Below are 26896 nucleotides of genomic sequence, written 5' to 3' on the forward strand. Positions count from 1 at the left end.
TTCTTTATGATTTCTTTATTTCTAGTTCCCATATTCAAATACTAATTGCAACATAATGGAAAATAAGTATATGTAAACCTCCACCTAATTAATTAAAAATCTGATAACAGTGTAAAAATTATACAATCTGAAATAATAAATATAACAATTCTCTGAAATTTAGAATAGGTCATAACTTCATTTAAATGTGTATAAAAATTACAAATTCTAATGATTCTTAAGATCAAAGATGCTTACATTCATGCAACATGTTTTACCGAATGGCCCTATATTATGTATTGTTCATTAAATTTTACCAAATGGCCCTATATTATGTATTGTACATTACATTGTACCAAATGGCCCTATATTATGTATTGTACATTAAATTTTATCGAATGGCCCTATATTATGTACTATACATAAAATTTTACTGAAAGGCCCTATATTATGTATTGTACATTAAATTTTATCGAATGGCCCTATATTATGTATTGTACATTAAATTTTACTGAAAGGCCCTATATTATGTATTGTACATTAAATTTTATCGAATGGCCCTATATTATGTATTGTACATTAAATTTTACTGAAAGGCCCCATATTATGTATTGTACATTAAATTTTATCGAATGGCCCCATATTATGTACTATACATAAAATTTTACTGAAAGGCCCTATATTATGTATTGTGCATTAAATTTTATCGAATGGCCCTATATTATGTATTGTACATTAAATTTTACTGAAAGGCCCTATATTATGTATTGTACATTAAATTTTATCGAATGGCCCTATATTATGTATTGTACATTAAATTTTACTGAAAGGCCCCATATTATGTATTGTACATTAAATTTTATCGAATGGCCCTATATTATGTACTATACATAAAATTTTACTGAAAGGCCCTATATTATGTATTGTACATTAAATTTTATCGAATGGCCCTATATTATGTATTGTACATTAAATTTTACTGAAAGGCCCTATATTATGTATTGTACATTAAATTTTACTGAAAGGCCCCATATTATGTATTGTACATTAAATTTTACTGAATGGCCCTATATTATGTACTATACATAAAATTTTACTGAAAGGCCCCATATTATGTATTGTACATTAAGTTTTACTGAATGGCCCCATATTATGTACTATACATAAAATTTTACCGAATGGCCCTATATTATGTATTGTACATTACATTTTACCAAATGGCCCTATATTATGTATTGTACATTACATTTTACCGAATGGCCCTATATTATGTATTGTACATTAAATTTTACTGAAAGGCCCTATATTATGTATTGTACATAAAATTTTACCTAAGGGCCCTATATTATGTACTATACATAAAATTTTACCGAAGGGCCCTATATTATGTACTATACATAAAATTTTACCAAATGGCCCTATATTATGTATTGTAAATTAAATTTTACCGAATGGCCCTATATTATGTATTGTACATTACATTTTACCGAATGGCCCTATATTATGTATTGTACATTAAGTTTTACTGAAAGGCCCTATATTATGTACTATACATAAAATTTTACCGAATGGCCCTATATTATGTATTGTAAATTAAATTTTACCGAATGGCCCTATATTATGTAATATACATTAAATTTTACCGAATGGCCCAATATTATGTACTGTACATTAAATTTTACCGAATGGCCCTATATTATGTAATATACATTAAATTTTACCGAATGGCCCTATATTATGTACTGTACATTAAATTTTACCGAATGGCCCTATATTATGTACTGTACATTAAATTTTACTGAATGGCCCTATATTATGTACTGTTACTGTACATTAAATTATATATTTTTTATACTAGCATCTGGAATGAAAATAATGGCACATTTCAATAACATAATAATGTGAATGGCAATAAAACTGTAAACAGCAAAGAAACATTTTGAAAAAATATAGAAAGCAGTTGTAGCTGATTGATTTTGTAAAATTAAAGTTTGTAAATGCTTCATAAAATGTGAGAAAAATAAATATATAGATATATGAACTGATTTGGATAATAGGGTAAATGCATATTAGTCTTAGGTAAATATAATACAAAAATATTCAGGATTTAAAAATCATGCCAAACTATAATGTATTCTGAAAACACAGTCTCAATATGCAAACATTTAAAGAAACCATCATTCAAGATGTAAAGGTACACTGAAGTGCCATGTAGGGACCACTATTTGTCAAAAACAGCACAAAAGTTGAAATGCAAAGCTGGACAAGGGAACCCTTCATATTATGCTTTATGTCTTTGTCTAGACACCAGATTGTTGTTGTTGTTGTAGGGTTTAACACCATTTTTCAGCACACGATCGGCTATACATGGCGGCCAGTATTAATGGTGGAGGAAGAACCCGGGAAAATCACCGGAAAGAACCACTGACCCACGAGAAGCTACTGGCAAGCTTTCTCACATACCCACATTAGCCAAATCCGAGACTTGAACCCACGCAGACAGAGGTGAGATGGCAGTGATCCATAACAGAGAGTGCTTTAGATCACTCAGCCACTCAGGGCCCCCACCAGATTGTTGTCTGAGAAAAAAATGATTACAAGATACAAGAAATGCAAACATGTACAAGTAAAATTCTTTTGTAATCTTTTATCTTTTACAATAATTACTGGATGACAAGTTTTCATTCTTTGAATTGAGTTAATGCATTAATACAATAAAATCTAAAGTACCTGGCCAAATAATAGTGTAAGGAATACAAGATGAAACCATTTGATTTTTACTAGTCACATTATCCTGACACCAGGCCTACCAGTCTTAACACTAACCTCTTAATGCTGAGCGCCAAGCAAGGCAGCTGTTAGTACTATTTTTGTAAGTCTTTGGTATGATTCAGCCGGGGATTGAACCCATGACCTCCTGTATCCGAAGCAAACACTCTAACCACTAGGCCACTGGAGCGGTCTCTTTTTGAATTGAGTTAATGCATTAATACAATAAAATCCAAAGTACCTGGCCAAATAATACGGTAAGGAATACACGATGAAACCATTTGATTCTTACTATTAACTACTATGCATTGAATTCATCCCTGATATTCTTCATTAATAACAAGATTTTAAAGATAATCAATATAAGACTAGCATAATTTTCAGGGCCGACTAGATGTGATAGGTTTTTTGGAGCATTGACATGGCAACCAGGATGGCCATATTGCCTGCCATATTATCACTTCATTCAGAATCAACTAAACACCATATGATGTCTTCTGGTGAGAAACCCTTTGTTGATATGACATTCCATTTAGTAAGTGTAGTGATAACATTTTTCAAGCTGGATATCATGGCATCCACACTGAATGTGCTAGAGCCCAATTTTCATTTATAACCAGTGAGATATTGTAAGAAGTCTTCAGTGGAAACCTGATGTGGACATGAGTAACTGCTCTGGAATAGATGCAGTAACAAGATTTGTCAAGGTGGTAGCCAAGATAGTCATAATGGAAGTCTACAGGCAATATCGTCATTTAGGACCAGAAAGATCTTTGAACTAATGTGTTTTAACATTTCATGGGAATCCAAAACAGTAGTTTTGGGTCAGTAATAACAAAATACTGTACTAACATGCTTCTGAAGTTGGCACCCAAGGAAAAACAAAAGACCATCATGTAATAGTGTAAGACCAGCAAAACTAAACGTTTTACTAATGATTATGAAGCAATGAGTGCATACAACAAAAAACTGCATCATAAAGTAACAGTAAGCAATAAAACTGCAGGTCCTTTACATTGGAATCATGTGATCTTAAGGTCTGCTCCAGTTACCTCCCCTGAAACAACAAAAATAAGGTTTTGATGTAATCTTGGTCTTGTATCAATACAGTAAATTTGTCAGGAAAGTCAAACCTGTCAAAAACACTTTGCTCTCAGGTGGTCCCCCAGATGAGGTCATCAACTTATAAAATGATTTGTGCACTAAAAGTGTGGTACTATAGGACAGGTGGTTTCCCAAAACAGTTGTTCTGCATGACCAGTAAAACAGTTCCCATAGTGAAGGAAAGCACTAATGATTTTTAAAATCGGCTACATGTTTCACTCTTCCTACACCAAACATAAAATATGAAGACTTCCAACCTGTGTGATAGATTTATTTTCAGTTGAACACATGAAAGAAATATATGATGAGGAACTCCTAAGAAAAATGTTCAAGTTTTGGAGGAATTGTCGTTAATATAAAAAATATTTTTACTGTGTTTTAAGGATTTTAGGCGTATTATCTGTCTTTTATTGTATATACATTTCTCAGAATTTTAACACTGTATATTTTAGCTATTTCTACTCAACATTTGGGAGGGTTTATATACATAAATTATTGTGTGATTTAGTTTTACATGTTTCCAATATTTCAGTTGGCACAATATAGTCACTGTTTTACTGAGGTGCCATAAACACTACATTAAACCACACATACATACATACATGCATACACACACACACACACATACACGCACACACACATACATACACACATACATACATACATGCACACACACATACATACATACATACATACATGCACACACACATACATACATACATACACACATTCATACATAAATACATACACACACATACATACATATATACATACATACATCCATCCATCCGTCCATACATACATAAATATATACACACACAAATACATACATACATGCATACATACATACATGCATGCATACATACATCCATGCATACATACATCCATACATACATAGATATACACACACACACACACATACATACATACATGCATACATAGATACATATGTATGTACATGTATGCATGCATACATACATATATCCTTTATCAAGGACTCTAATTTGCATTAAATTCTACTTGAAACATGTCTGATAATTAGTTTAGAAAACTATCAGTTGTGATAAAAAACAACACAAACGCCGAAAATTCTGTGCAACTAGTTTCGCATTTAATGTATGCTTTTTCAGGCACGAAATGTTTTAGAGAAAGTACTTCTTTCAGTAGTGCTAATACAAAAGAGGTATTTTCTCTATGCGATAACACTAACTGCATATCAACTGATGTGATTTATTTAATAACCTGCAAAAAATGTAGCATGCAATATGTTGGACAAACACTACAACAAGTTTCTAAGAGAATGAATAATCATCGCTTTCATATAAAAAATTATAGAGATCCTCAGTTTTCCTCTAATGTTTCAACACACTTTAACACCAATAATCACTCTCTACTTGATTTTTCTTTCATGCCAATAGATATTGTGCATGGTGACATGAATAGACTCATAAAAGAAACTTATTGGATTCTAGATACTCTGTATCCTAATGGACTTAATGCCAGTGCACTATATAAAATTGTATAATTTGAATTGATATATAGTATATCCTTTATAACAATATAATTATATGCATGACTGTTTGTCTCTAGTTTCATTAGAGACTCGTTTATCTTTTAGATCCTGTCATATATAATTGTTATGATGATGCATATCATTTATGACGTTACGTAATGACATAATTGTTGTTTTAAAATAAAAGACGTCATCCATTACTTTCAAAACATTTTGTGCCTGAAGAAGCATACATTAATGCAAAACTAGTTGCACAGAATTTTCGGCGTTTGTTTACAAAACTAAACATATCAGACATATGGTTAACATGACTAGCTTTATTCAAGTGATCACTGACATGATTCTGTCAATATTCACAAACTTAGTGCATGTGTACAGTCTTCCACACCAAGTTTCATCAATTGGCAAGATAATTTTGAATATTCTTAAATTTCATGGACTGAAAATAAGTGTTAAATATTCAAACTATTATTTTTTAAGATTCATTAAAAGATTTAAAAGATGGAGACCTGATACTGACACTCTAAAACTAAAATTTTCAACATGCATAGTCTGTTAAGTTTCAAAATATATTGCACCTAATCTATAAACTCCAGCAGAAATACAAATAAAAGTAAAATTTAACCCTGAAAATTTTTATCAAATTGATTTGAACACAGCCCACAGATTGTAACATAACTAGATACATGCCCTGTGATCTACCCACTTATTTCAGGCCAGATTAAAACTTAAACCTTTCTGAGAAATAGCTTCCCTTTGTGTACAAAATAAATTTCAACATCCTGACAAAATTGCAGGATATTTGCTTGCCATGGCTGACACATACAAACATCAACCTAAATTTTAATCACTGCAGAGTACTAGCATGACCAATGTCAATGCCATAAAAGAATAAGATGCAACTTACTGGACAAGTGCATTTTGCAGAGCATATACAGATACAGATGTATATGAATGTTTATTATGATAGAATTATCTTTTCCTAAATGAGAAACCAAGAATAAATTTAGTTGTAACTTCGTTTAATTGCAATTAGAAGTCAGCAGTAAAGCAACATTATAAACTTAAATATCTCAAGTATAAATTCTGAACCATAAACATGTATTCTAAAACCCATTATATGTATCCCTACACCATTATATATATATATATATATATATATATATATATATATATATATATATATATATATATATATATATATATATCCTTACACCATCATATGCATCTTTACAGCATCATATCTATCCTTAACCAACTTATATATATTCTTTAACCCGATCACATGCAAGTTTAAGCCAAATCTATGCATCCTTAACCAGATTACATGTAACCTTAAACACACTAATGTATATTTTTAAACCAATTTTATATATATATATATATATATATATATATATATATATATATATATATATATATATATATATATATATTCAGAACATAATTATTGGCATCATTTAAACCCATCATGTGTAATTTAACTTTAGTGTATCCTTTGCTCTATTATACCCTTAACATCATCTTATGTATATTTAACTCCCATCATATATAGCCGTAACCACTGAATATGTATCCTTAACCTTAGTTCAGCACATTTAATGCTCAGCACATTATTCTATACACTGCAACCAGTATATCTGGTGTAGGAAGAATCTGGCAAGACACAAGACTCATGGAAAGAATGGCAAGCTTCCTCACACACCCACACTTGCAGAGCCAAAATTCAAACCCATGCTGACAAAGATTACAGGTGACAAGCATCTTAGAACACTCAGCCAGCAGGGACCCAAAAGTAATAAAACATGGATGGATGGATATCATAATATTCTCTGCCTTATGGCAAGCACGTAAGAGAGTAAATACTTGCAGTTGATGTTCATACCAACAAATGCTTGGTGGGAATCAATGAAGACATGAAGACACTTAAAATGATCCTTCCAAAAAATACTAAGTTTTAATGAAATGAATCAAAACTTGCTTCCTAGAATGGTCTCTAACTAAATAATATGACACCTGCTACTAACCTAGAATTTTAGCATGTGGATTGCTAAAGAGATAGGTGAGTTGTAAGGAATGACTGCTGTAAAACACACACCTGATATTTTGTGTTGATCACTTATACTTGTCAAGGAATCTCAAGTGGAAGTCTTTGAAGAGTCCCAAAATTCGTCTGATTTCATCTAGTGGAGGCAAGATGGTAATACGGAAGTGATATGTGCCCTCCTTCTGCCCAAACCCACTGCCTGGCACTGTACAGATCCCTGTCTCCTCTAGGAGCTGAGAACAATAGAAGAAATCAGGGGTCTGATTAAGTTTTCTGGCTGCGACAATGGCTTTATCAGGTAGGTATATTCTTGGAAAAGCATACATTGCCCCTTGGACCTCATTGCATGAGATGCCCTCAATGGAATTGAAGAGGTCTGTGATCAGTCTAGCCTTTTCTGCCAAGACACTGAGAACTGTGTTTTTTTCTTCCTGAAACTTGGCAAACGAAGGATCCCCTTCTTGTGGAGGATTTGTATAAATGCTCATAACAATCTGGCCAAGTACTGGTGGACACAGCTTGGCTGAAATAGACTTCAAGAGACACTTTTTAACGTCATCCTGAAAATTGGTCATCTCGCAGTAGCCGCCACGAAAACCACATTCACCAATAAAACCCTTGGATGTTGACATGAAAGAGGCAAGCTCATTTGAACTGTATGGGGGCCCCATTTCCATCAGGACTTTTTTAAATGAAAAAAATTGTGATCCCTTAGCATAGACATTGTGCTGGTACACCTCGTCTGCAAGAATCATCAGTCCCGAGTTGTGAGCAAACCTGATGATATTCTCAATGTTTTCTTTGCTCAGAACCTGCCCTGTGGGATTGCCAGGGTTGATAACACAGATTGCTCGTGGTATACACTTTCCCTTTGCAGCTGTCAGTGCCCTGTGCAACTCGTGCACTTCTAAGGACCAGCCGTTCTCCTCATCCAGATAATAAGGGATGGGGTATGCATTATACTCTGTAATTGTGGCTGAGTACAGTGGATATTGTGGTACGGGAATCATAATCCCTGCCGGCTCACTTTCTGATTTCCCAGTCATCAACATCTTCAAAATGGTTCTGATGCCTTCGGTGGCTCCAGTACATAAGAAGATATTGCTGGAATAACATGGCTGACCATCTCTCTGGCTAATGTAAGCTGCCACATCTTTCTGGAAAACATCAATCCCAGGACTGGCACTGAAACAAAGAAAATAATTTTTGCAAGTGAAAGATTCCACATCTAAGTTACGTTTCCTATTGGCAAGTTATGTGACTGACATTTATGTAGTTTTCAATTAAATATAATTAACCTTTTTCAATAAAAAGACAGCAGAAGTAAGTCAGTCAAGACAACTATGAGCTGAACAGGTGGGAAATGATACATATAGCATAATAAACTAATAATGCAAAAACTTGAACCATCATCTATTCAGAAGGAGAGGCATTAACAAGATTTGCAAGATGGCTGCTGTGGAAGCCATACTGGACATCAGTTCTGCACCATATTTATTTAGGGCAATTATTTGTCATAAGAAGTCATTTGGTGTAAACCTTATTACAACAAGTCTTTCAGTGAAACCCATATACTGACATGACCATCAATTCAGAAAGATCAGCAATATCATGATTTGAAAAAGGGACACTGTGATGGCCATATTTGATATCAGATTGACACAATTTTCATTTAGGACTAACTAGACATCAGATTAGCTCTTCTAGCAAACATCCACTGTCAATATAGATTTCCATTCTGGAGGAATTCGAAAGAAAGTGTGTATACATTTAACATTGAAAACATTCTGAACAAATTTTGATGTAAGAAAACTGGCAGTTATTGTTTAATAATACATTTGTCTCTCATGCATCATTTAAAAGTTCAGTGTTGTTCTTGCCTTTTTTAGCAGTCAAATCCCGAGCTAAAACAAGAGTGATTATATAATTATGTAAAACTGTCTAACACTGCTCTAATAATGAGTGTTGTTGAACAAACTGCTGTGAACCACAACATCTGCTTCCTGCAACATATATATATATATATATATATATATATATATATATATATATATATATATATGTATATATAACTTACATCATAAATAACAATGTTAAAAGACGTATTGTGTAAAGTGATGCAAATTAGCAGAATATTTATAATGGATTTGATTCCATTTTATATGATCAAGTGTGCAATCTTTTTCTGGCTCAAAATGTTGACTGTACAGGTTGTGCTGTTCCAGTCTGAAATCTGACTGCTAGAAAAGCATAAAAACCCACTAAAATTAAAAGAAGTTATAAGAAAACGCTCTCATCCAACAATAATTTTTGGTTTCAAATTCAATAATAATAATAATAATAACTTTCTCATGTTTATTTGAATTTGGCTTAACGTGGAAGAATTGAGTTATTCTAAAACTCAAACAAAATTTCCAGCTTGTAATACACAAACTGCATTGAGAACATCAAAATATAAAGATATCATAGTGTATTTTCAAATGTTAATTATCTCACCAACACAGAAATTACTTCAATGGCCAATAAAGTATAATGCAAAAACACTCCTGTAAATAGAATTTTTAAAATGTAATGTTTCAATTAAACTGAGCAACAACAAACAAAAAATTAATAATTCCATGCAGAAATCAACAGTGATTAATTTATTTTAAGTAGCAGTACAAATATAAAATCAACAAGAAAATATTACTTTTGGGTGGTTCATGTCATCTAGTTCGTTTTCATTTGACTATTGTCTCATATTGCTGTAATTCATTGATGATATCAATTCAGCTTTTGACTACCTGTCTTCATGAATTAGAACAAATCTGTCAATAATCGCATTCTTCTAGTCTACGACTGATGAAGCTAAAGAAAATGGTATCTTTTACAGTCAATTACAGTCATAATAAAAACAAGTTTTCTGCAATCTAAATGTAAATGGTACCTGGAACTCTGAAATTATGTTTTCTTACTAACAACTTTATGGCAAATCTGATTCATGTATTTTCTGCTACAGAGCTTAGAAACTTTTAAAATTCATACTTTTAGAAGCTGCAATCTTTAATCAATTTTGTTAAATTGAGACACAAATTAAGGTTTGCACCTTAAGCAGTAAGTAGATCTAGAACATTTTGTTTAGTGCTAATGCAGTAGAGACAAAACGTTATTGTAAAGCAGCAAGTTTTAAAAATGTCAACGTATTCTTCTAACAAATACTTTGAGTCCATACAAGTGTGAATTCACACTGGATGTCAAACTGGTCCCTTCTGCTTTAAAACCAACTTGACATTATACAATATGTTTTAATGAAAACACTACGCTGATATGATTATCCAATTCAAGTCTGAATTAATACTGGATGTCAAACTGCCAGCTTCTGCTTTAAAACCAACTGGACATTATACAATATGTTTTAATGAAAACAATATGCTTATATGACTATCCAATTCAAGATCAGTGATAACAATATTTTCATATTATGCATTATATTGCCACCATTTTCATTAAGGCCTAACTGGACATAATAAGAAGTCTTCTAACAAAAGCCCCATGTTAATATTATTTTATGTTCCAGAGTAGTGATACCAAAAACTTTTTAATCGCTGCAAAGGCAGCCATACTGGACATCAGATCATCATCATTTTAATCATTTTCATTTAGGACCTACTAGACATCATAAGAAAACCTCATTAGGGCCTACTAGACATCATACGAAAACCTCATCTGGACCTACTAGACAGCATACAAAAACCTCATCTGGACCTACTAGACATCAAAAGAAAACCTCATTAGGACCTAGTAGATATCATAAGAAAACCTCATCTGGACCTATTAGACATAATTAGAAAACCTCATTAGGACCTACTAGACATCATAAGAAAACCTCATCAGGACCTACTAGACATCAAAAGAAAACCTCATTAGGACCTACTAGATATCATAAGAAAACCTCATTAGGACCTACTAGACATCATACGAAAACCTCATCAGGACCTAATAGACATACGAAAACCTCATTAGGACCTACTAGGCATCATCAGAAAACCTCATTAGGACCTACTAGACATCATACAAAAACCTCATCAGGACCTGCTACACATCATATGAAAACCTCATTAGGACCTACTAGACATCGTTAGAAAACCTCATCAGGACCTACTAGACATCAAAAGAAAACCTCATTAGGACCTACTAGATATCATAATAAAACCTCATCAGGACCTACTAGACATCATACAAAAACCTCATCAGGACCTAATAGACATCATTAGAAAACCTCATCAGGACCTACTAGACATCATTAGAAAACCTCATCAGGACCTACTAGACATCAAAAGAAAACCTCATTAGGACCTAGTAGATACCATAAGAAAACCTCATCTGGACCTACTAGGCATAATAAGAAAACCTCATTAGGACCTACTAGACATCATAAGAAAACCTCATCAGGACCTACTAGATATCATACGAAAACCTCATTAGGACCTACTAGACATCATTAGAAAACCTCATCAGGACCTACTAGACATCAAAAGAAAACCTCATTAGGACCTACTAGATATCATAAGAAAACCTCATTAGGACCTACTAGACATCATTAGAAAACCTCATCAGGACTTACTAGACATCATTAGAAAAACCTCATCAGGACCTACTAGACATCATACAAAAACCTCATTAGGACCTACTAGACATCATTAGAAAACCTCATCAGGAGCTACTAGACATCATACAAAAACCTCATCAGGACCTACTAGACATCATATGAAAACCTCATTAGGACCTACTAGACATTAGAAAACCTCATCAGGACCTACTAGACACCAAAAGAAAACCTCACTAGGACCTACTAGATGTCATAAGAAAACCTCATCAGGACCTACTAGACATCATTAGAAAACCTCATCAGGACCTACTAGACATCATACAAAAACCTCATCAGGACCTACTAGACATCATTAGAAAATCTCATCAGGACCTACTAGACATCATTAGAAAATCTCGTTAGGAATACATGTAGCAATAATACGATTTGTAAGACTGCCACTGAAGAGGTCATATCTGATAACTAATCCTGCTAATTTTCATACAGGATCAACTAGATATCATAAGAAGTCTTCAAGTGAAAACATTATATCAATATGTCAAATCAATATTTGCTCAACTAGACATCATAAGACTTCAAGTAAAAACACTATATCAATATGTCAAATCAGCATTTGCCCAACCAGACATCATTTTAAGTGTTCAAGTGAAAACACTATATTAATGTCAAATCAGCATTTGCCCAACCAGACATCATAAGAAGTCTTCAAGTGAAAACATTATATCAATATGTCAAATCAATATTTGCCCAACTAGACATCATAAGTCTTCAAGTAAAAACACTATATCAATATGTCAAATCAGCATTTGCCCAACCAGACATCATTTTAAGTGTTCAAGTGAAAACACTATATTAATGTCAAATCAGCATTTGCCCAACCAGACATCATAAGAAGTCTTCAAGTGAAAACATTATATCAATATGTCAAATCAATATTTGCCCAACTAGACATCATAAGTCTTCAAGTAAAAATACTATATCAATATGTCAAATCAGCATTTGCCCAACCAGACATCATTTTAAGTGTTCAAGTGAAAACACTATATCAATGTCAAATCAGCATTTGCCCAACCAGACATCATAAGAAGTCTTCAAGTGAAAACATTATATCAATATGTCAAATCAATATTTGCCCAACTAGACATCATAAGTCTTCAAGTAAAAACACTATATCAATATGTCAAATCAGCATTTGCCCAACCAGGCATCATTTTAAGTGTTCAAGTGAAAACACTATATCAATGTCAAATCAGCATTTGCCCAACCAGACATCATAAGAAGTCTTCAAGTGAAAACATTATATCAATATGTCAAATCAATATTTGCCCAACTAGACATCATAAGTCTTCAAGTAAAAATACTATATCAATATGTCAAGAGTGAATAAAACAGGTTCATCACAAGTAGTTCATTTTCACTGCAATTTAAGATAAAATCTGCATCCCATAGGATCCACTTCTTAGGTAATGGTAGAAAAAGTATTAATTTTTAAGTCATTTAATCACTTAACATGTTATATAATATTAAATAACTCTTAGGTTCATATTATCTCTTCTTCATATACTGTGAAAAAATATTGTATTTTTACTGTCACAATTGTGTATCAATGTGTCAGGCAAATACTTCTGGACAAAAGTGGTACATAAACCATTTTCCCTTGATGCTCTCTTATATGATTACAGTGGTTCCTTGACTTACGAGTGTCCCAACTAACGAGTTTTTTGAGATACGAGCTGTCTCTCAGCTGAATTTTTGCTTTGAGTTGAGAGCTAAAATTCGGGTTACGAGCCAGCTTCAGATACCCCACCGTTAGTTGGCGCAGCGAACACAACAGTGAACTCGCAACATCCGCCCAGCATCCTGTGTCTCACTAGTTCACTTTAAGCGGTTAGCTCGCAGTGGGAGCATCAGTGTTGTGCTCGCATTTGTGCTTGCAGTTATTTTGCAAAACTTCATTTTTCCAAATATAGATCCAAAGAAAGTGAGTGTGAAGGACAGTGCTGAGAAGAAGAAGCAGATGATGTGCATTGAATTAAAGAAAGAAATTATCGAAAAACATGACCAAGGTGTGCATGTAGTCAACTTGGCGAAGCAGTATGAGCGTAGCACTTCCACGATCTGCACCATACTGAAGCAAAAGGAGTCGATAAAGGCTATAAAGCCAGCCAAGGGCATTAAAATAATTTCTAAACAGCGGATATCTATCCATGAAAATATGGAGAAGCTGCTGATGGTGTGGTTGATGGAGAAGCAGCTCGCTGGAGATACTGTGACGGAATCTATAATCTGTGAGAAGGCATGAGCTATTTACGCTGATTTGCTGCAGCAGACCCCAGGTACTTCGACAGACGAGGCATTGGGCGAGCCGTTTAAAGCCAGTCGGGGCTGGTTCGATAATTTTAAAAAGAGGACCTGCATTCACTCCATTGTCAGGCATGGTGAGGCAGTGAACGCAGATATGAAGGCAGCTGAGGATTACGTCAAAACTTTTGCTGGAATTATAGCAGTAGAAGGATACATCCCCCAGCAAGTCTTCAACTGTGACGAGACAGACTCTTCTGGAAGAAGATGCCAAGGAGGACTTATATAACAGAAGAGGAGAAGAGGATGCCAGGCCACAAACCCATGGAGGATAGGCTAACCCTCGCACTGTGCGCCAATGCGAGCGGCGACTGCAAGATTAAGCTGCTGTTCGTTTATCATTCGGAAAACCCCAGAGCCTTAAGTCACATAAGATTCTGAAAGAAAAACTACAGGTTATGTGGAGGGCAAACCCGAGGGCGTGGGTCACCAGTCAGTTCTTTGTGGAGTGGGTGAATTTGGTCTTTGGTCCTGGCGTTAAGAAATATCTCTAGGAAAATAACCTACCCTTGCAAGCCCTTCTCATCCTGGACAATGCACCTGCTCACCCACCTAACCTCGAAGATGACATCCTCAAAGAGTTCAAGTTTATAAAGGTTCTCTACCTTCCACTAAAACACCACCCCTATCCTGCAGCCCATGGACCAGCAGGTGATTTCTAATTTCAAGAAGCTCTTCACCAAGCACCTGTTCCGCCGCTGCTTTGAGGTGACGGAGAGCACAAATCTCACCCTTTGAGAGTTTTGGAAGGACCACTATAACATCGTGATATGCCTCAGAATTATCAATATGGCCTGGCAGAGTGTTACAAAGAGGACCTTGACCTCTGCTTGGAAAAAGCTGTGGCCTGAGGTTGTGTCTGAAACGGACTTTGAAAGACTCAAACCCGAAGCAGCAGTAGTGGAGGAGATTGTTTCCCTCAGCAAGTCCATGGGCCTGGACATTGATGAAGGTGACATCAACGAGCTCATCGAGGAGAACTCCGAGGAACTGACAACGGAGGAGCTAAAGGAGCTACAGACGCAGCAGCACATGGAGGTTTTGCAGGAAATAGGTGATGCGGAGGAGGCGGAGGAGGTTATCTCTACAAATGAGATAAAGGAAATGTTGGGAATGTGGGAGAAACTTTCAGACTTTATTCAAAAGAAACACCCAGAAAAAGTTGCAACTGGGCGTGCGACGGCGCTATTTAATGACACTTGCCTAACTCATTTCAGAAACATTCTGAAACAGAGGATGAAACAGACCTCATTGGACAGGTTTTTGTCGAAAACCCCTGCAGATGAAAGTGAGGAAAGTGTGGCGAAAAGGGTTAAAATCAGCGAATAAGATTCAGTTATTCACTTCAGCCTTTCTCCTCCACCTCCATCAGCATCTTCAAGCCGTCTGATCTCCAAGGTAAATGCTGTAGATTATACATAATAAAACCAGTTTATTGCAGTACATTCTATTGTATTGTGTTTTTATACAATATTTGTTATTTATAAGTACATTTTTCTTATTTAAAAACATGTAACAAAAAATTGCGGTGTTTTGGGGGATCCAGAACGGATTAATGGCATTTCAATTCATTTCAATGGGGAAAATTGATTTGACATATGAGTAATTTGAGTTACGAGCTCCGTCACGTAACGAATTAAACTCGTAAGTCAAGGAACCACTGTAGTTTCCAACAAGGTACAATTCCATGACACAATTTCAGTGTTATTTTACAAATAAAGAACTACGGCTGTTGTTCTAATTTGTGTTTGTGAACATGCTACAGATTGTTTGTCATCATATGCTGTCCTTTGTGATAAGACACCATTTATTGTTACGCGTCTATGCTCTTAAAAAAAGTAACAGAAAAGAGTGAAGACAACACGCTTTGTAAAATTTAACAAATAATTTATTTCCCTAGACTACAAAGTAAAAAAATAAGAAAAAATAACTTACTACATGTATACTGTGAATTAAATCCAAAAATAATTCAAGAATTAAAAAACACAAGTCATATCAATGAAAAGTTCTAAATGAATCACAGTTCATATCCTGATGATAGTCCAAAATGGAAGGGGATGATGTCTGTAATAGCCTTCAAAGTGCAGATGTGTCAACAGTCTCTTGTTAAATCGGAAAATATGATGATTCCAGTTTTGAATTCTGTATAAATTCCAGTAAATGTCTTTGTCCAAGAATTATCAGAGCACTTTTGTATTTCCAGGGAAAACAATCATTTGTAATTCAATAATCTGAAGAAAATAAAACCTCAGCCCCAAACTGGACACAACATAAAACAACTTGACGTCTCAAGTGTTAAAGCTTGACTGAAAGAAGTTTTATCATAACATCAATTATAAGACTAAATAAAACGCAAAACAGATTCCCAGGTGGGGTCAAGATTTCATCCTTGTAGAAAAAATAGAAGTTTGTTTATCAATTTAACACATGCTTAATGTCATGTAGACCAGCTGTGACCTTGACTAAACCTAATGATTCTTACTCTGAGAAGAATAATAAAAAAACATTTTAAAAAGTTGTTTATCAAAACTGTCACTGATTTTGAAACAAGGTCAGCAACTAGATGCAATGTTTCTATTATTAGTTGTTTACATCAAAAATCAAACATATAAATAAAAAAATCAGTCATGTCAAACAGAACTGAACTCTATTCTGGACAAATTAAATCCAGTAAACATTATTACATTATAACTGCATGTAATGGAATGAAAAAATTTAAAACTAACAGACAAATAATTTAATTAAATATACATAACAGTATCTAGATAACTTATGGTAATTTGGTCAAATGTGTAGCACAATGTAGATTTCTTCGTGTTTGGTGTTTAGAATCAAGTTAAGGACATGGAGTTTGGATAACAACATTTAAAGCTATGAATAATTATTCTCAGATGTTGCATGGGGCATTTTCTATTTTAAATGCAGTACAAAAGAAAAGCTGCTTTCACTTTTATAGGTGAGAGTTAATTACAGTTTATAAAGTGTAGCATTACTTGAAGCATCTCATTATTATTGAAATTTGCATATCTTGAAAATCAATTTTAAAATGGGGAGATGTATGTAGCTGATGGCATATCCTAAAATGTTTGAAAAACCATTACAAATTAGTAAATTGATTAAAAGTAAAACCTATCTTGAGAGACCACCATTTTGCAAGACCACTTGTCACTTAGGACCAGATTTTTAATGCACAATGTAATCGCTATCAAGTGTTATTACCGGTTTTAGAAGACCAGTCCAATGCATCCATAAGTGTTCTTATAGTTAGACCTTGATTGGAACACCACCTGTCTTGAGACAACCATTTTGAGAGACTGCCATTTAAGATCAGATTCTGAATGCATCTTTATCACTGTTATATAGTGTTATGACACCTAATGAGACCAAGTAAATTTAAAAACAACCATTTAGGAAGACCACCTGTTATTTAAGACCTGGTTCTTAATGAGCTTATATAACCTTTATATAGTGCTATAAACTGTACTGAGAGAGAAACCATAATTTGAGACCACCATTTTGGAAGACCAACCATCATTTATGACCAGATTTTTAATGTACCAATATAATTCTTATGTACTTCTATGACCTGCATTTAGCAGCCCCAGTTCTTGTAGGAACATGTTTAGCAAGACCACCTTTGATATAAAATCAGATTGTAATGTACCTATATAAATGGCATATAGTGCTGAAGTATCTTTCAAGAAACCATCCTGCTGTACAAGCCTCATTTGTGCACAGTTTATAATGATAGTTCACACCATTAAGTGACATTCTTAAGTGCTAACAGAATAAATTTATGTCTATAGTGGTCATAGTTCTACTCTACACCACAACTACCAGCCAAACCAACCTAAGATCTTCATAGCATTGTATTGACAAAATTTCTCAAATTATGTCCAGATTCAAAATTAATAATTGATATTCAGTTAAAAAGAAACAGATTGGCTTACAAGAAATTCAACAATTATTACTTGCAAGGCAAACATTGTAACAACGGTTGATCCATTTTAGGAAAATGTAATAAAAATGAAGAAATCCGAACAAGACAAGGTTCTAAGGATAGTGCTGGTCCAATATCCATTGTTTGTAACTGTCACCACTGGATCCAATAGCTAACTATATCAAAAGTCTCTCAGACCACCCAATTTATTAAGCAACATAAATTAAAGTGCTAGCAATGGTATATGCAAAAGTATGTTCCAATCAAAGTTACCAAACAGATGGGACTTCATGTATAGAACAGAATACAAGTCAGTGCTACTCATCCCTCTAAACTTGACTACCAGTCCACCATTTTACCAAAACTGCAAGACTTAAAGTCTAATCCCATTGAAAACAGATTTTGTATTGTTACCTGGAAACAGAACATGCCAGTCTTCCACAAGAAGTCTTACTCAGCGAGACCTGGATACCGGATACCAGAGAAATGTGCATATCATTTGACTGGTACTCAAATCAGCGGCCTGAAGCAGATGCAAACCAGAACACTGAAACTCAAACTGAACATAACACATGGTTCCACTCCAAAGGATACAATGGACAATTAAGCTCATCCAGTGTCAAATCTGAAAAGGCGCAAGATGATGAACTGATAAAAATGGCTGTCCGACAAGCCAAAATAAGCCAAACAAGGATGCAAAGTATGGCAAACATAAAAAGCATTTGAAATAAAAAAGATTCCATGAGCTGAATATGACGGAGGCACAAAAAAACTATTGTGTTTGCAATGCTTGAAGTTTTGTGATTTAGACAATAGTTCAAGGGGCCTATATCTTGGTACATACAGCACCTGCAAGAAAAAAAAAGACATTTGCAACTGTGCTTTATAGTTGAATCTTGTTTCCTTGGACCCAACTCAGACCTGATAATATATATGCTTGACCAGTCTCCCTCCAAGGGTGAATGCTGAACCTAGCTCAAAGGGTGACAGGTCCTGAATCTGTAACACACAATATTTTCATGATTTGCAACACCACTTCTAGTGTTGTTTTTTTCTCTTTAACTGTCAAATACTGAAATCATAATATTCCAGAGGAACTCCATTATAACATCATTATTATCTATGGTGGCCATATTTCATGCCATATTGACAGTTTTCTTTAAAGTCTTTTAGTCATAACCATATCTTTAATCAGTGAAAACAAGATTTCCAAGATGTTCAAACTAGCTTGGTAACCGTGCTAGCTGTCAGATTAGGACCACTTTGATTTAACACCTCCTAGGCATCATGCAAAGTCTTTTGATGAAAACTAGAGCCTGGGATGAATGTACTTGCCAAGTTTCACAGCAATCCTCCAAGTAATTTAGGAAAATTAATTACAAGAAATTTGTGCTGACATACACATGTATGACAATGGACATCATACCAAAGATATAAAAACATCTGATCTAGATCAATAGTGTTATAAGAAGATAAATATTAAATCTTCTATATCAACCAATTACAGCCTAAAAGCACTGAAAAAATAACAACTGGCCTGAATCATTTTTCACGTTTTATTAACATAATTGAGTAAAATCAAGGTACAATATAGTCACAAATAACATTTGATTATATCACCCTCAGATTTTGTTCTTTGCTTGTGCATTACAAAATAATGAACACTCTCCTTCATGCATTTGATGCAAGTTTTTCTTTGTGGGGATGGGGAGAGGTTAATGTCCTACAGTATGTATGAATGTTCTAACTAAATATTTTCCTTGAATCAAGTAAGCTCTATATGGGATACATACATCGGGTGATAGTAGTTATGAGTAAGTGTATATGGAAACAGAAATGAGACAAGAACTGAAAAGCAACTCTGAAACATAAAGAATGAAAGGCTTACCTGCATATGGTGACAAGCTGCTATCATACTGTCACCTGCATAAATGGAAACAACCTACAATGTTACTCTTACCTACATGAATGGAAACAAGCTTCAATGTTGCTGTCACCTGCATGAACGGAAACAAGTTAACAATGTTACTGTCACCTGCTTGAATGGAAACAATCTATGGAAACAAGCTACAATGTCACTGTTACCTTCATGAATGATAACAAGCTACAATGTTACTTTCACCTGCATGAATGGAAACAAGCTACAATGTTACTTTCACCTGCATGATTGTGAAAACAAGCGCATGAATGGAAACAAGCTACAATGTTACTGTTACCTTCATGAATGGAAACAAGCTACAATGTTGCTGTCAACCACATGAATGGTAACAAGCTAAAATGTTACTGTCACCTGCATGAATATGGTGACAAGCTACAGTACTAGTGTAATCTCTATGAGTGTGGAAGTTACAATATTAATGTCACTGTCACCTGCATAAATGTGGGAAAAAAGCTACACTGTTGCTGTCACCTGCATGAATGGAAACAAGCAACAATATTAATGCCCCCTGCATGAATGAAAAGAAGCTAAAATTATACTGTCACCTGCAAATATCCAGAAGCAAGCTACAATGTTTTTGCAATCTGCATTAATGTGGAAACAAGCTGCAATGTTGATGCCACCAGCTGATATGTAGATGCAATCTACAATATTATTGTCACAAGTATGAATGTAGATACAAGCTACAGTGTTACTGTCACCTGCATGAATGGAAACAAGCTACAATGTTACTGTCACCTGCATGAATGTGGAAACAAGTTACAATATTACTGTCAACTACAGGAATGGAAACAAGCTACTATGCTACTGTCCAGGGCCTGGATGGCTAAGAGGTCTAAAGTGCTTGCCTCTACCGATCACTGCCATCGAACCTCTGTTCACAATGGTTCAAGTCTTGGGCTCTTGAGGGTTCTTACTAGGCCTTTCCTGGAGTTCTTCTTGCACCCATTATACTAACTACCAAGGATAGCCTATCTTGTGCAGAGAAATGGCATTAAACCCAAAACAACAACTATGTTATTGTCACTTATATGAATATGGAAATAATCTACATCTGTGTGAGTGTGACAATGTATTTGTGGAAACAATCTACATCTGTGTGAGTGTGACAATGTATGTGTGGAAACAATCTACATCTGTGTGAGTGTGACAATGTATGTTGCATTAATAAATCTGGATGCAAGCTACGTTTTGACAGAATGAATGTGGATATTCATATGTTAACACTGAATTAAAAAATAGGTAAATGTGTTGCATCTAACATTGTGAATTTGTAACAATATATTATGTTTTCTGCATGATTGCAAAAACAAGCTAGTATGTTATAGGTATGATTGCAAGCACAACCTATTGTGTTACCTGCATGAATGTGGACGGAAGCTATGGATACCTATAAGCAATATAAGTGTTCAATCAAGTGACTATGTTATCTGTGTAAATGTGGAACATACTTCATGTACATTGTTCTCTTTGCAAATGTGGAATCGAGGCTCATTACTAACTGCATGAATGTGACGACAAGCTACATGTATTATTATCAATTACGTTTTATACTATGTGCTTTTTTTGCATATATCAGTCAGATTCTTTCTGTTTTATTAAATCACCTAAGTAGAACAGTGTTTAAACTAAGCATTTTTGCAATACTGTATAAATATCATTGTTGCTGTTGTGGGCTTAATGTCATTTTTCAGCACTTGATAGGCTATACATGTTGGCCAGTATACTTTGTTGAGGAAGAGCCTGGAAAAACCTTGTGAAGAACCAATGGCCCATGGGAAGCTACTGGAAAGCTATCTCACATACCCACATTGGCTGAACCGACACTAGAACCCAGCTGGACAGAAGTGATATATCAGTGATCTCTAAAGGTGATCACTTGAGACCACATGGCTACACGAGTCTGTATGAATTTGAAAATTTGTCCTTGTGTTACTGGTATGAATCATGAATAACATGCCTTTGACGACAATCAAATTACTGCAAATCAAAAAGACACAATAGGAGTTTCCATTACACAACTGAATTTTTGAAAAGGAAAAATATGCAACCAGAATATGAACCACACTAAAATTTACACTTTCTTGCTTATAATATATTCAGAATATTTTTTTCTCTTTAAATACATATGACTTCTTGTTAATTTAAATTATATGGTTTCCATACCATAATTTGTTGTATAAGAGAAGAAAAGTAATCTGCAATGCTACCTGTATGACCCCACACTGCGACCACCACAAGCTGCCAGAATTCCCTTGGCCCTCTGCTTGGCATCCTCCGGAAACATGGGGTTCTCCAACAGTAGTGGATATGTACAAAGAGCTACCACCTGTCTGATGAAAGTTATTGGGGTTTGACCTGTTGCATGGCAATCTCCTATGTTACCCTTCAATATGGCCACAAATGGTTTAGCTTTACCCTCTGCCAGTTCCTTTTCTAACTCAAGTGCCCTAGTAAAGATGGGTCCAAGCACAGCATATTCCATTTTGACTACACTGGGATTGACTGTTTCCATAGTGAGTACCTTGGTACCACCATTTACAGCACTGATCAACTGTTGGTCATCCATCTTAACAAATGATTCTGTGCACAAAAAGAATTCAAATTTAGTTCAGTTCCTATGAGGACAGCATAACAGGGATAGGCTTTTAACTGTTAAATAGATTCCTTAGAATGTTTTATTTTATGCTAGGCAGTGAAATACGGATTTTCTGAGTACTGTTATCATGATAATTCACTGGAGTGAAATAATATATTTTCTCGCTGCTGCCAATAAACGATGATAACATTTTGATAAAGAAATTTTAAGTTATTATTAGATACAATGTGAAGCAGGATGTATGGCCACTTCCTGTTGAAAACAATGTGAAGCAGGATGTATGGTCACTTCCTGTTGAAAACAATGTGAAGCAGGATGTATGGCCACTTCATGTTGAAAACAATGTGAAGCAGGATGTATGGCCACTTCCTGTTGAAAACAATGTGAAGCAGGATGTATGGCCACTTTCTGTTGAAAACAATGTGAAGCAGGATGTATGGCCACTTCCTGCTGAAAACAATGTGAAGCAGGATGTATGGCCACTTTCTGTTGAAAACAATGTGAAGCAGGATGTATGGCCACTTCCTGTTGAAAACAATGTGAAGCAGGATGTATGGCCACTTCCTGTTGAAAACAATGTGAAGCAGGATGTATGGCCACTTCCTGTTGAAAACAATATGAAGCAGGATATATGGCCACTTCCTGTTGAGTTCAAATCCAACAAGATTCAGAATATTTTTTTTCTATTTTACTTTGAACTGGGAAGAAGAATTATGTTGCTGTTTATATTTTGTGTGTGTGTGATTTGGATTTTTAATGTAACTTTAACAATTTTTCAGTCATATCGCTATGATGTCTGCATTGTGGCAGTTTATAGTGTTGTCTAGTACTGGGGTGTCATGCCGCAGAAATTTAGCATCATGTCATACCCAATCACATCATCCTGACACCAGGCAAATCAGACCTAACACAAACCTCTTAATGCTGAGTGCCTAGCGAGGAAGCTGTTAGTAAGATTTTTATGTCTTTGGTATTTCTCAGCTGAGGTTCAAGCATGCGACCTCCCGCATATTAGAGGCAGATGCTCTAGCCACTAATCCATGGGAGCAGTCCTCAGCACAGTCTGGTATGTAACGAAACATGTATGGTCATGTTACTATGTATAGTTAACATGCTCTGGTATGTATCCACTTATGCATGGCCATGTTACTATGTTTTGTCAACACAGTCTAGTATGTAACTAAACATGTATGATTATGTTACTTAGTAATGTCAACACAGTCTGGTATGTAACAAATGTGTACCTGTGCTATTATTTATAGTCACCATGCATTGGTATGTAATTAGACATTGAGGACCATGTTACTAATGGTCAGTATGTTCTGGTATGTAACTAAACACTATTAAAAATGCAGAGTTGTGTTATTATTTTTGGTCAACATAGTTTTGATATGAAACATATATTCCTGTTTCTAGTTGCATTCAACATAAACTGATTATATATATATATATATATATATATATATATATATATATATATATATATAGAATCATGTCATTATGCATTGGTATATAACTGGTAACTGAGCATGTGGGACCATGTTACTATGCACTTGTATGTAATTAGACATGTAGGACCATGTTAATATGTATTGTTATGCAATTAGACATGTAGGACCATAATACCATGTATTGTTATGTAACCAGACATGTAGGACCATGTTACTATGCAATTAGACACAACCATGCTAGCCTACTATGCACTGGTATGTAAACAGACATGTAAGACTATGCTATTATGTACAGTAACATGTTCTAGTATGTAACTGAAATGCAGAGTTATCTATGTTTCTATTTATTGTGAACACAACTTTGATATTGATTTTGGTAATTTTGGTGCTGATTGCTGGTTACATTGTTGCAGAGTGCATTGTTAACTCCTGAAACATACTTACTGTTGAACTACAAACTCGAGGTTGTTCAAATCTTACCTTTCAGTCAATGGTGAAATCCAAGACTATCCGAATGCAAAACGGCACTTGCAGACGGCATTCTTTTTACTTCTTAATATTTTTTTTTTACTTTCTTGTATTCATCAGTTCAAGTGCATCTGACTTAACTCTTTCTAACCTTCTACATTTCAGGTTTATGAGTGGATTAAGAAACTATCCTGAGACATCCTATCCTTATACTGCTTCACATGGGTAGTTGTGTATTACGATGACCAATATTACATTGGACAAGTGTTGGAAGTACACCAACCTGATCTGGCACTCATACCGTTTTTATGTCAGATGAAAACCAAAACCAATCATTTCAAATGGCCAGCTAGTGATGACACTGCCGAGATTAAGTCGTGTTTTGTGTTTGGTTGGAACTTCAATGTACACCCAGCTTCAAGCAATGACCGAACATGGAAAGTTAACAATATTGGACTCATTGACCAACAAAATACAGCAGAATAAAATTCTCAAGCTAAAACTATGTTAAAGCTGTTATTTTTCTGATTATTTTAAATAAAACAGTCCTGTATGACATTTACAACTGTATCTACTGTTTGAAGTGTACATTATCTTCAAAACATTAGTCATAGTGAAAATTTTTGATCTTTGTAAATAGTTCTTGTTTTGTAACCTATCTTTGCTTTATCATAATTATATTTGCTTTATTAGTATGTATGCATTAAGGCTGTATAATGCTCCATTTTGGTGCAAAAATTATCAAAATCAGTTACTAATTGATGAAGTTGTAAACTTTAGAAAATTTTTGTTTTTGTCATTTTTCAGATATTGCTTCTGCTTTAAAACCTATTTTCACACTAATGTTGATATCTTTGTATGCTGCATGAATTCTTCATATAATACCCTGCATTTTTGGTACAAGAATTATTAAAATCTGTTAATAAATAAAAAAAAGTTGTGACTTTTTGAAAATTGTCGTTCTTGCATTTTTTTGGACATTCACATTTTTGCTCTTTTTCTCGATTTCTATGACCTAGTATGGCAAACATTTCATACCCATTGGCCCAGAAAAAATTGGGCTTTGTTTTCAGAAGGTTTTCTCACAGGAACATACTTTAATTTGCATTTAAATGTCATAGTCTTATTATAGCAAGGTTGCAAAGTCATGGAAAAGCACAATTTCTGGCTTTTCCAGTAAGGCTGCCCTCTGAAGTTTTACTGTTTTAGTGTGAACCTAATAAAAAGGATTTTATGTGTATGATTGTCGTGCTTGCATTTCTTGAATAACAAGGAGCTTGTCTAGCTTTGTAGTAAATGCCACTGTTGTATAGCTTCAAATTATTTTTTTTAGTCATTTGAAGTTGATGGCAATTGCATTTTCAGTGAGGATCTCAAATTTCCTAAGTCCCTCAAAAAACTATGAAAGGTCATACATGTATCTTGAAAAATATTTTACCGATTTACGTGATATTTTCAACATTTTATTTTCATATTAAGGTCTTAAGGATGGTAACAACAGCTTGGTGCTTTTAATTGTATTTGCTGATATCCTAAAAGTGCTTGGAATACCTAGTTTTATTCACAGGGGTTTGTTACAAAGAAAATTTGGAGTATCCGTCCATGAATCAAGGGATGGGGGTTCCAACCTTAACTGTTATATTGTTACAAGTTAGAACCCCCATCCATTGATTCATGGACGGATACTCCAAATTTTCTTTGTAACGAACCCCTGTGGTTTATTTACATTTAACACATTACGAGCTTCGATTGGTAAAGACTTTTTTTAGGAATTGAAAAAAAGTCATTACAACTTTATAAATTATAAGCATCAACAGCAAAAGAGTTTAAATATGTACCGATGAGAACATTAAGTACCACGACAATACAGCGTTCCGGGCTACAGTATGGGTAAATCGTAACAGGCCTATTTGGACGGACATGTGGACGATTTGACGAGTGACAACTATCCATACATGTGTCTGGAGACAAAACAAATGCTTACTAACCGGTTATCACTTGACGGACTGGCCCACACAGTAAGTTGAATACCACACCAACTACCCCACTCCGATGACGTTGCCGCTATGTGATGCACTTGACCGATGTTAGTATTTTTAACATCCCGGATAGATAAAACAGGATTTGTAACGATCGGG

General features: G+C 34.7%; 1 protein-coding gene across 3 annotated transcripts; it reads right to left on the reverse strand.

The window, feature by feature from the left end:
* Nucleotides 1–26896, reverse strand: LOC149787026 (alanine aminotransferase 2-like). 3 transcript variants are annotated; one of them, XM_089977569.1, is made up of 4 exons: nucleotides 26747–26896; nucleotides 22451–22823; nucleotides 7464–8597; nucleotides 1–3805 (listed from the first exon to the last, which is right to left on the reverse strand). In XM_089977569.1, the coding sequence occupies exons 2-3, from the start codon at nucleotides 22807–22809 to the stop codon at nucleotides 7481–7483; spliced, it is 1476 nt and encodes a 491-aa protein (XP_089833695.1). In that variant the 5' UTR covers nucleotides 22810–22823; nucleotides 26747–26896; the 3' UTR covers nucleotides 1–3805; nucleotides 7464–7480. The 3 variants fall into 3 exon arrangements, with proteins under 3 accessions (XP_089833695.1, XP_089833697.1, XP_089833698.1); XM_089977571.1 differs by lacking the exon at nucleotides 26747–26896 and adding an exon at nucleotides 20262–20298 and having other exon boundaries at nucleotides 22451–22660; XM_089977572.1 differs by lacking the exons at nucleotides 22451–22823; nucleotides 26747–26896 and adding an exon at nucleotides 18716–19541.

This window comes from Sinohyriopsis cumingii, chromosome 12, assembly GCF_028554795.1.
Source record: "Sinohyriopsis cumingii isolate HCF-2022 chromosome 12, ASM2855479v2, whole genome shotgun sequence".
Classification (NCBI taxonomy): Eukaryota; Metazoa; Mollusca; class Bivalvia; order Unionida; family Unionidae; genus Sinohyriopsis; species Sinohyriopsis cumingii.